Source organism: Danio rerio, chromosome 20 (genome assembly GCF_049306965.1).
Source record: "Danio rerio strain Tuebingen ecotype United States chromosome 20, GRCz12tu, whole genome shotgun sequence".
In the NCBI taxonomy this organism is placed as follows: Eukaryota; Metazoa; Chordata; class Actinopteri; order Cypriniformes; family Danionidae; genus Danio; species Danio rerio.
Window position 1 is genome coordinate 37,645,062 of NC_133195.1, and position 12,445 is coordinate 37,657,506.

The following is a 12,445-nucleotide window of genomic DNA, read 5'->3' on the forward strand; positions in this document are numbered from 1 at the left end:
AAAAACTTCATTGTTAACAGATTGGAAGTAGTAACAGGGTGGACACAAAGTAACAGGGTGGACATTACAATAAGGCAACTTGTTAGCCGCACCCTCATTCGAACATCAATAACAAAATGATGGTTATTAAACTATCAAAAGAAAAAACAGCAGCATTTTTCAATGCCATATCTCAGACATCACATCGTTGTCAAAAAGCCAAATGAAGGGACATTTAAAATTTCAAACAGATAGTACAGTCAAAATGGAGCTATTGTATTTGGTGAGATGTATTATATACAGTTAAAGTTAAAGTCAACCCCCCCTATGTTTGCCTATGTATGTTTTTGGAAATGCCTCAGTAGTTAAATGTATTGGCAATTAATTTATTTAACATGTACTGAAAAAGTGAACGCCTAGTAGTGACATATTGCTTACATCTAAGGATAAGAGTCACTCACAGTCAGCTTGGGAGGCCAGCTGCATTGACTGGCCTATAAGTCTGGGCTCCTGGTTTTTCAGGCAGCTGTAGATGTAGTGGACTGCCGGCCTGGCTTTGTCCTCAACCTTGCTGGAGAGTTTACCACTCTTTAGATAGTCCAGTTCCTGCAGTACCACCCACGGGATCAGCAATGTTGGGAATCCCAGACCTGCAGTGAGAAGGTGTTTAGACTAAAAACCAAGATTAGTCTCAAATTATCTGAAAGACTATTGACTAGAGTTCCTGATCTTTTATCTTACCTCCAAATCCACGTGATCTTATCTTCTTTACAAACTCCAGGTGGCTGAGCAGCACATTGGTGTCCAGAACAATAAGGAGGGCTTGCTTTTCTTCATGCACAGACATAAAGCACAACTGTCCATCAAACAAGGCAATGATTCAAATGCAAATCCTTTTTAGGAAAGGTGCTAATTGTAGGGCATTACTTAGTAATTCCAGTTACAGTATGATACTTTGAACATGTATTTTTACTTAGAATGGTGTTGGCACCCTCTTCTGGAGGATCAATGTCCATGCAGGTGAGCTCTCCACAGTTCTGCTCCACATTGACCTCCAGTCGCCTCTCAGAGCGTGCCAGGTTAAGCTCCTCCACCAGATGCACCTAATAATCAATAAAAGAGAATGAGAAACATATTCGACAAACATACAGGATTTTATTCTGCAAACAAAGATCCATTGTTAACCTCATGATCAAAGTCGTAGGTTTTGGGAGCTTTTTGGGACGATATCTGAAACAGACAAAATATGTGGTGAAAACGTTCTACAATTCAATGGCATTTTAAATATTTAAATACACTGTTGCTTCCTATTTAATATGGTGTGAATTGACTCCACCCTCTTTTTTTTACACCATTCTGTATGCGGGACTCAAAAAGCCATTTAGCCACAATTTTAGTGATTTCATACACAAGTTTGTATGCACTTTTCTATGCAACTATTGTTGGTGTTTTTTATGAATTTTGAAATGTTTATTTTACAAAGAAATAAGAAGTACACCCTAAAAATAATATGCATTGAAGGTTGAAGTGACTAGGGTGGCACCTCACAGGAAGAAGGTCGCTGGTTCCAGCCTCTGCTGGGTCAGTGAGCATTTCTGTGTGGAGTTTGCATGTTATACCCATGTTTGCATGGGGTTTCCTCTGGGTGCTCCAGTTTCCCCCACAAATCCAAAGACAAGCCCCATGGATGAATTGGGTAAGCTAAATTGTCTGTGGTTTATATATGTGAATTAGAGTGTATGGGTGTTTCCCAGTGATGGGTGCAGCTGGAAGGGCATCCGCTCTGAAAAACATATGCTGGATAAGTTGGCGGTTCATTCCGCTGTGGCGACCCCAGATTAATAAAGGGACTAAGCTGAAAAGAAAATGAATAAATGAAGTGACTAATAAATGTTATAAAGTGTAAACAATCTCTATCTCTAAAACATATATCCTTTCTATTTAAATGTGACTTCATGTTAAGAGAAACTCTGTGATGTTTTTGCTGTGCACAAGCTAGTAAGCTTTCTCTAGAAAGAAGGCAGTCAGGGAAAGGGAAGAATATAATGAAAATTCATCCTATCCTATCTCCACATACAAACCAAGGATTCATTCAATTTCTTTTTGGCTTAGTCCCTTTAATAATCCGGGGTCGCCACAGTGGGATGAACTTGTTTACACAGCGGATGCCCTTCCAGCCCCAACCCATCTCTGGAAAACATCCATACACACTCATTCACATACAGTACATACACTGCAGGCAATTTAGCCTATCCAATTCACCTATACCGCATGTCTTTGGACTGTGGGGGAAACCGGAGCATCCGGAGGAAACCCACGTGAATGCGAGGAGAATATGCACACTCCACACAGAAACGCCAACTGACCCAGCCGAGGCTCGAAACAGCGACTTTCTTGCTGTGAGGCGACCTTTTACCTAATGTGCCACCGCGACGCCCGAACAAGGATGAAAACTGTAACCGTAACTGTTCTTAAGGGCCAGTCACATAGATAATTACTATGATGAGAACAATAACTTTATAATTGTAATAAATCGATAAGAGATACTACATGTTGCTAGTGTAAATATATTTTAGTAATATGCATAACTAATAATATAATTTGGATAACTTTAAAAGTGATGTTATCAACATTTTATATATATTAAATATCATGCTAAATATTAACAGACGTATGGTGTGCTGGTGTTGAGACTAACATAATTATCTTTATCGATTTCCATTTCTTTGACCTCATAAACATTATGGGCCCTATCATACACCCAGTGCAATAAGGCACAAGACGTGTTTGGTGCAATTTGTTGCTGTATTCAGACCAACACAACCCTAATTTTCCTGTTTTGCACCACGTTGTTTAAATAGTAAATCTACTTGTGCCACTTTTTGAACTCATGGGTGTGCAGTTCTAGAAAGGTGATGTGTTAAGGTGCATTTTGAAAGATTATGTGCATTTTAGTTCAGTTGCATTTACATTGATTAAACTCTGATGTGATATGATGGGTTGACCTGTGCCTCAACCCCCACAAACTGATAGGTGTGAACTAAATGACCCTTTTACAATCTCAATGGGTATTAGCAAAACAACAGCTGAAACATCTGAAGAGGATCCTGCTGAGCCTCGTAAACAGAATGGTTTGTTTGATGCTAATATAAAGTACTGTCTCACAGACAGTACTTTGAGTTAAGTTACTTGAAGACCGACGGGTTAACATCACTGCTGAGGAACTGCACTATCCATTGTCTTCAATAAAGTCTTCTCTCCGTAAGAACTTTGGTCAGCTTACTTATTTTATGTGTTAGAGTAATCTAATACATTGGCGAGCCCCCCAAGAACGGTTAAGCCAAATACAGCAAAATCTAACAATTTGGCGAAGCCAGCCAGGAGAGACTGAAAAAAGGAAAACTCATCAACTGCAACAAGAAATGAACTGAAGAATCTTGGAGAATCTACAGTTAAAGCTGAAGATAAACGGATTTTGTTTGTGGACGAGTCCTGGATCTACATATTGTATCTGTGGACACACTTTATTTTAATCAACTGGATCTCATCTCAAAGATCCTAGTTTGGTGAGTGAAACTTATCAGCTCTCTTAAAGAACCCTTAAAAGAAACATCTTTTATAAGTAACCATTAAAGTAAGCGGATAGATCTGTATATGTAGTGCAGTAATAAACTAAATACAGTGATAGTATTGCTGAAATTTCAGGCTTTTTCTTGATATTTGCAGAAATTGTTAAAGAAACAATTTGGTCCATTTATCAAAAGATTTTGAAAGAGCAGTGGAAATTTTAGACTTAGTCCATTCTCAGGGTACTTGCAGGAATTATTTAAACAATTTGGTCCTTTCTCATGGAGATTGTAGGAATTGTTGAAAATAATTTGGTCCATTTCCCCAGGGGACTGTAGGAGCCGTAAAATAGTTTGGGACTGATGTTGCTGCAAGAATTAGGAATTCTTGACTGGGTGCTAATTCAGTAGCCACTATTTTAATTTTGAAAGTAACAGAGCCTTCTGTGATACGACAGAAATCTTAAAAACATTGTAGGTTTGGTTAGTTTTCTGGAGTTTGTATGAACTGTTAAATAATCATTCTGGTCCAATCACTAAGATTATGCAGAAGCAGAGCTTGGTCTATTCTCAGCTGTGATTGTAGAGATTGAAAAATAACAGTTTAGCTTATTTGTCCAAAGATGGTTAGGAGCCATATAAAGCAAACATAAAAAGTTTGAGACTGATATTGCTGCAAGAATGAGGAATTCTTGACTGTGGGCTAATTCAGTAGCCATTATTGTAATTTTAAAAATTCTAACTGTTACAATATGATGGCATAAAACTGAAAGCTGTTTGCCTTAGGTTTAAGGATACAGTGAGATTTAAGCACATTGTATTAGGGACAAATCCTAAAGAAAGTTACTTAGCCTTCTAAGATAATGCTCAAAAAGAATTGTTATTAGACAGAAGCTTTCAGGCAATTTTAGGCTTGATTCTTGCTTTGAAGATTGTAGAAACTGTGAAAAAATAATTCTGGTCAAATCACTAAGATAATGCAGAAACAAAGCTTGACACATTCTCTGTTGGGATTGAAGAGACTGTAAAAGTAATAGTTTAATACATTTGTTCAAAGATTGTTAGTAGCCAAATAAGATTTGGGACTGAAAGAATGAAAGTGGTAATTTAGTAGCCACTATTTTAGCTTTGAAACAAATGTTGAATAATGAAAGTGCTAATTTAGTAGCCACTATTTTAGCTTTGAAACAAATGTTGAATCTGTCTATGTATTTGTAATGGTTTAACAGACTGCTGTTAATTTAAATTTGAATAAGCACCTTTATTAGCTCTAACACCTTTTGTTCTGTTTCACACCTCTAAGAGCACTGTCCTGTCCTTCCCATGGCTGAGTCTTCAAGAAACTATGCTAATGGAGCTACCCTGAGAACAACATCAGAAAAACATGGAACAGAACCTCCATGTGTTACCATTGACCAGATGTTGGAGAATTTGAATGCATATTTAGACAAAAGGCTGGGACTGAGGAAGTGTTGTGATGATGTATGCAAGAAGTACAGCATCAAGCACTCAGGGAGTGGATTATGGGCATTGCCGGACATTAAAAGGGCTTATGGAAAGACACAGCGCTTATGCACAACCACCAAGAAGGATGGATTGTCTGTGATTTTGGTTAAGCAAATTCTTCAACATGAGCATAAGTGTGAGACTGACAGATTGGAACGTGAGAACAAAGCGGAGACAGCTAAAGTTCGAGCACTGGCTGAACAATTGCAAAACTTAAAGACGCATAAAGAAAGACTGGAAAAGGAAAACAACAAGCTATTGACTTTGATCTCCAAACAGCTGGAATCAAGATCTTCAAGCAGCTTTGTTGACAGTGAGGCTGATCTTTCCATCAACACCTGTGTTCATGACCCAGTGAACTCAAAGATTAGATTAGCTCCTGTGATTGTCAAACACAGAAGGACTAACGTTGAAATTGATAATGAGGAGGGCTATGAAGACAATGGAGAGAGACGAACTCGCACTGTGACAAAAGTGGTAAAGAAGTATGTTCCATACAGGACATACCATCCAGCTACTCCAGAGCAAGTTGACAAATGGTCAAAAGAGCTGCCAGATGTATACAAACAACCACGAAAGGTTTGGCAGTTTCTTCAACGACTGCAGAAAATCTACATTTTACATCCACTAGATGGTGTGATGATTCTTAATGTCACCCTAAGAGACAGTGACCAAAAGAGACTCACAGAAAGTGTTGAAAGAAGGATTGGTGAATCACAAGAAAACATAGAGGATGGATGGGAAGCCATAAAAAACTTCTTGTTTGAACTGAAACCTGCAGAGGTCAATTGGGCAAGAATTACCTCATGCATGCAGAAAACTGGAGAAAGTGTTGCAGAGTTTGAAGAACGCTTCAGACAAATATGGACGGAACATTCTGGTCTGAATACAAGTGAAGATCTTGACAAAGACACTGGAATTCCCCTGAAAACAACATTTGTCAACGGACTCAATCCTGAGATTTCTAAAGATCTTAAAATCAGGTATGATGACTGGGACAGCACTGTAACAACTTTCATCCAGATTGTTGAATGGTCAGCTAAACTGGAGAGAGCACAAGATGTCAGACTCAGATCTTTGCAATCGGAAAGTTTGTTTTACAAGAACAGAACAATTGAGGATGAGCAAAAAGAACGTGAGTATATGGGATACTCAAAACTACGAACTAAAGGAAGATGCAGAAATTGCAATGAAGAAGGACACTGGGCCCGTGAGTGCAAGCTCAGTTTAAAACATCAAAGCAAGGATGATGACCACCTGTTCAAGCAGTTTCAGCAGCTAACAATACAACAAAAACAGACTCTGCTAAATGCTGTACAGCCGCAGGGAAACTGAAGAACCTCTCTCTGCAGCACCAGCTAGTGACGTCTTTTCCAGAAGCTGATGAACTGAATGTGTATGCAAACAGTAATATAAAAGCTGACACAGAAGTCTCAACTGATGAAGACAAGTTTGATGTCCTAGTAGATGGTGTTGCCAAACAAGCCGTAAAGGAGAGAGGTGAACATACAGCGGCATTAAGACAGCTTCAGCAAGACCACCGATCAGTCTTAGACAGAAAGCAGACTGCAAATGAAAACTCAACAAAAGAAATGCTGATGGACGATGCAAAAGAACTGCGTGATGGCAACCAATGCAGTATGGATGGAAACAGACTATGCCCTTATGAACATGCCCCAAGCCAGCCCATGTCCACTGAAAACCTGACATCTGACAGCCTTGTCCAAAATGAAGCAAGACTCAGCCTGGCCGTACATAAGGACATTAATCAAGTTTTGTCACCTCTAGAGAGGGGCCATTGTTTAGAGCCCAGCAAATGGGTAAAGACACGACAACCTCAGAAACTACCACTAAAATCCAAGTGGAAGAGCTCACTTGAGAAAGTTTTAGTATCTGATTCAATAATTAATGTTCAGGGACTTGATGAATGGATCAACGTAAGTTTGCCTAGAGACGAGGGATAGATGACAGTAGTGTTTTTCAGAGTCCAGATATGGCGGGACTAGAGTTTTTAGGCTCTAGCTTGTCGCCTGAGGATGAAGACATTAACCACCACTGATAAACACTGTAGTGTCCTGTCAATATTAAATAGGGACTGTTTCTATAGTTTCTATAGGCAGTTTGAAAATTTCTCTGAAATCTTTTTCTGGGCAAGATACGTTTCCCTTTTCCCTTTTGTGTGATTGCAGGTGTTCCAGAGGATGACCAGAGACACACAACACCAGACACCTAGATGAACACACCTGAACATCCACAGAACACAACCACATCCTGCTACTTCTACGACATCACAACTTCAAATAGAAATGGACTCAGGCATTTGAGGAAATGCAAGCTTCACCATGACTTCTTATTCTGTCACTTTAAGTTATATAGCCTGTATTGCAGATTTCTGTATACATGATTAACTTGTTTTATGATCAAATATGATCAAAGGAGGGATTGAAAGATTATGTGCATTTTAGTTCAGTTGCATTTACATTGATTAAACTCTGATGTGATATGATGGGTTGACCTGTGCCTCAACCCCCACAAACTGATAGGTGTGAACTAAATGACCCTTTTACAATCTCAATGGGTATTAGCAAAACAACAGCTGAAACATCTGAAGAGGATCCTGCTGAGCCTCGTAAACAGAATGGTTTGTTTGATGCTAATATAAAGTACTGTCTCACAGACAGTACTTTGAGTTAAGTTACTTGAAGACCGACGGGTTAACATCACTGCTGAGGAACTGCACTATCCATTGTCTTCAATAAAGTCTTCTCTCCGTAAGAACTTTGGTCAGCTTACTTATTTTATGTGTTAGAGTAATCTAATACATTGGCGAGCCCCCCAAGAACGGTTAAGCCAAATACAGCAAAATCTAACAATTTTTAAAAATTATTGTTTCTACGTAAATATACAAACCACTGCCTCCATGCCTTCTTTATCTCAGGGGGGCATTTTTTCAGTTTATTTATGACAATTTGCAGTTGTATAATGTTATTATTATTATTATTTATACCCATATTTAAATTTGTTTTAATAAAATCAAGTTTAGATTTGCCGACCTGTCTGGTTTTGGACGATATGAGGCATAAGAATAGAACGTGTGTTTGGATATAACTCAGTTTTTTGACTACACTTCATTATAATTGTTCATATTTTTTTGTTCATTATTCGTTTACTGGAAAGTAGAGCTAAATTTTTAAATAGTTTAGAAACAAATCTTTGCGTTTAACAAACTACATTAAATATGTAGGCTAATTAATGTCTTTAGTGGAGTGCGTACAACACCATTTCCTTATCCATGAAAGTAAAGGAGTAAAGAGTAAAGTAAAGAGAAAGTAAAGAGGATGGTCTGTTAAATTGTTTTCTTGCTAGTGAAGCGTTCAGTTTTTTCTACCTACAAAGTCCGCCGTGCAAATAGCAAATGAGTCATGGCGCAAGACAACTGACTCTTAGAGGGAATGTAAGATGAGACTCTGATTGGTTTATTATGATTGGATATTATGCTGAAAACACACAAATAACTCATTAAGAAAATAAGCACAACCCTGTTAGACCATGCGCCGAGGCGCAAACCGTATTTTGTTTAAAATAGCAAAAGTGGATTCGGACATGCCCTTCATGCTTTTGCGCCATGTGCTTTAGACCAGTGGTTCCCAACCTTTTTCTTTGGGGCCCCCCCCATGAACATATACAAACATTGGAGCCCCCCCACCATATAAATACACACGCACACACACATATGTACTGTGTGTGTGTGTGTGTGTGTGTGTGTATATATATATATATATATATATATATATATATATATATATATATATATATATATATATATATATATATATATATATATATATGTATGTATGTATGTGTGTGTGTGTGTGTGTGTGTGTGTGTGTGTGTTTGTGTAATATTAATATATAGTAGTATGTATAGAAAATATTAATTAATCAGTTTTAACTTGTCTTGGCCTTCAATAAAACCAAAATCTAGGTAGGCTTTGTCATACTGTCAAATCTTTTTCTTCGCCTCTGAAGAATCACTGCATTTACGTTTGTCTGCCATTTTTGTTTTGATTTTGCCTTTACGACACGTTGACAAGCAGATTGTGCGAGTGAGCAAAATTTAAATAATTATTTAAAGTTATTTATTTTAATTATTTTCACTATTATGTTGGAATTTTAAGTATGTGTTTAGATTTTTTTTTTTGGTACTTAAAAATACATATATAATAGTAGGGCTACTCGATTTTGGGAAAAATCATAATCACGATTATTTTGGTCATAATTGTAATCACGATTATTCAAAACCATTGCCAGTTAAAGTCAAAATTATTAGCGCTCCTGAGATTTTTTTTTTTTTATAAATATTTCCCAAATTATGTTTAACAGAGAAAGGAAATTTAACAGTATTTCCTATAATATTTTTTCTTCTATTTGTTTTATTTTAGCTTGAATAAAGACAGGTTTAAATATTTTGAAACCAATTTAAGGTCAATATTATTAGCCCCCTTAAGCAATATATATTTTTGATTGTCTGCAGAATAAACTACCGTTATAATGACTTGCCTTATTACTCTAATTAAGCCTTTGAAATGCACTTTAATCTGAATGCTTGTATTTTGAAAAATATCTAGTAAAATATTATGTGCTGTCATTATAGCAAAGACAAAAAGAAATCTCAGTAATTAGAAATGAGATATCAAAACTATTATGTTCAGAAATAAGTTAATAAAATATTCTTTCCATGAAACAGAAATTGGGCAGGAAAAGGGTTGCTAATATTCAAGAGGGCTAATAATTCTGACTTCAACTGTATACATACAGTTATTTTCCACCCTGCAAAGAAAAGAGAAATAAATACAATAGAATAAAATAAAAATATGAAACAAACTGTGCTTTAAGCATCTTCACTGTAAGAAAAACACTTTAGCTACAGCAGTCCTTCAGTCAAGAGCAGCGAGGGTTTTCTCGTTATGTTTGTTTAATAATGTTAAAAACAGGCGGCAGAAGGATTATAGCGCACTGTCTCTTTAATGGTTTCTCTTTCACGTCTTTTGATCCTCAACTCGTTTGTTTATTACACAAATGAGGGTTAATGTAAATAATCACTAAACACCGCGTTTTGACACCTATTTGACCATTAAATCGCTAACGTTAAGATGACTTTAAATGTCTGCGCTCCTCTGCTCGTCTCAGTGTGTGAATGAGAGTGAATGTTAGCCGGCCGCACGCTTGACTGCGTGATCGTGCTGCACACACACATAAGCTCTTTCGCGCTTTTAAGAGCAACACGTGTACAACTGTGGCAAAATATGATGCAATAATCATTTATCTCGATTAATGCTTTTTTATACTCGTTTGAAACCGAAATCTAAATTAATTGCAAAGCCCTTTATAATAGTGGAGCATTTTTATGCCTTTTTCTACCTCAATACTTATCCTCTCCCGCGCCCCCCCTGTGAACTCTGGAGCCCCCCTTGGGGGGGCGCGGACCCCAGGTTGGGAACCACTGCTTTAGACTTTGCGTGATATCGTTAAAATAGAGCCCTGTCTTAGCTCAAACTTCTCTCTGGCAAAGTCAGCAAATCAGCAAAATAATAGAGGATGCAACAGTGTAAGTTATTAAAACTATAAAAAATAAAAATCACTGAATCAAATTTGTCCAAACTCAAGACACTTACATGTTGATCATTGTGAGAAGCACCGTCCGTCATTGTGACCTCTCCTTTATCGTCTGTGTACACCAGCTGGACTTGGCGTGATACATATGAATGATGTGACGAGCAAAGAGAAGAGAGTTCATAAGAGGTTTGAGAAGAAACCTCCTCAGGCTTCTGCATTTGCTGCCTCAAGAGGAAATTTTGGGGTTTAGCTGGAGAAGAACCAGGGAGAGAAGGCTGAGTGGTAATTTGAGTCCTACTATCTGAAGAATTCACATTAAATAAATTTGTGTTTGTCTGAGCTTTAACAGCACTGGGTAACTTTGGGATCTTGAATTTGGTGTTTGCTATAGATCCACAAAAGGATGGACTTTTTTCTCCTAAAAGTACACCAAGTGTTTTCCTCTGCTTCGCGCGGTCTTTCTTCTTGGGTGAAATGTCTTCTAGTAGTTTTAGTTTGGATCTTACATGTTTCACTGCTGACATAGCTGCTTTTGAGTTGTTTTTCATGGTTTTACCAGGAGAATTCTGCAAGATGGCACCAGCAGGTTGGTTGATCTTTTTGGACCTTTTTCCCACCAATTTTTTCCTCATTTCTGTTGGAGATTTAAATTGACAGTTTGTTTGTGCAACATCGGTCCCGTTTTTGATATTTCTTCGTTTGGGTTGAGCATGAAGCTCTTGTGACAAGCGGCGCTTCACAGGCTTCATTCTTCTCTGCTGGAGTTTTAAACAGTCATCCTTTGCAAGTGTCCACCTGAGATCCTCTGATGGCGGTTTTCTTGACACCAACTTTTCTCTCTTTTTTGAAGCTTCTTCTGAGGAAGGCTGGTTTTTAGCCTTGTTTTTAGAGATTTGAGGACTTGCATTTTTATGCTTGTCTTTAGCATTCACACATTTTTTCTCATGTTTATTAGGCAAATTAAGAACTGGTTTGGATTTCTCTGTTCCTTTGTTTTTATTAATTTTGGATCTTTTCTTTTTGCTCTTGCTTTCTCCAGCATCTGTTTGGTTCAATATTGCTTCAAATGTTTTCTCTGGCAATGAGACAGTGGCCCTTCTCCCTTTTGCTTCATCTTTATCAAAACTGCAAATTACGAAAAAAAGATGCCATTGGTATGTTTTATTATTGTACATTGTCTGTATGAATATGTTCTGTTACAAAGCAATCAATCATTAAAATCTTTAATCAATTTATCAAAAAAAGTTTAATTTATTTTGAACCTAAATGCATCACTATTAAAAGGCTTCATCATTTATGACATACAGTTGAAGTCAGAATTATTAGTCCCCCTGAATTATTAGCCCCCGTTTTTTCCCCCAATTTCTGTTTAACAGAGAGATTTTTTCAACACATCTCTAAACATAGAGACAATATAGACAACAATAGTTTTATTAACTCATTTCTAATCAAACTCATTCTAACTGATTTATTTTATCTTTGCCATGATGACAGTGAATAATATTTTACTAGATATTTTTTCTAGCCAAAATAAAACAAATAAGACTTTCTCCAGAAGAAAAAATATTATCAGACATACTGTGAAAATTTGCTTCCTCTGTTAAAAATAATTTGGAAAATATATAAAAAAGAAAAAAAAAATCAAAGGGGGGCATTTTAATTCTGACTACAACTGTAATTATTAGTCAAATAAAATAGATTAAATAAAAAAGTTTTTTAGAGTTTTTTATTGTTGTGTGCAATTTTTTTGTACTGTGCGTATATACAGTTATAGTCAAA

The 12,445-nt window shown here is 37.0% G+C and overlaps 2 protein-coding genes across 16 annotated transcripts in view; one reads left to right on the forward strand and one right to left on the reverse strand.

Moving 5' to 3' along the window:
• The window catches only part of swt1 (SWT1 RNA endoribonuclease homolog), a 68,833-nt gene that overhangs the window by 28,174 nt on the left and 28,214 nt on the right, over positions 1–12,445 (reverse strand). For 9 of the 15 annotated variants that reach the window (XM_073933516.1, XM_073933515.1, XM_068215667.2 and 6 more), the window contains 5 exons: positions 10,726–11,791; positions 1,165–1,209; positions 953–1,082; positions 721–810; positions 441–629 (listed from right to left, as the gene is read on the reverse strand). In XM_073933516.1, the coding sequence (XP_073789617.1) occupies positions 441–629; positions 721–810; positions 953–1,082; positions 1,165–1,209; positions 10,726–11,791 (1,520 nt within the window). The remainder of the gene's footprint in view (positions 1–440; positions 630–720; positions 811–952; positions 1,083–1,164; positions 1,210–10,725; positions 11,792–12,445) is intronic. The other 6 variants (XM_073933522.1, XM_073933519.1, XM_073933523.1 and 3 more) reach the window with 1 other exon arrangement.
• On the forward strand, positions 3,157–7,826 carry LOC141379365 (uncharacterized). The gene is made up of 2 exons (XM_073933524.1): positions 3,157–3,545; positions 4,849–7,826. The coding sequence occupies exon 2, from the start codon at positions 4,869–4,871 to the stop codon at positions 6,384–6,386; it is 1,518 nt and encodes a 505-aa protein (XP_073789625.1). The 5' UTR covers positions 3,157–3,545; positions 4,849–4,868; the 3' UTR covers positions 6,387–7,826.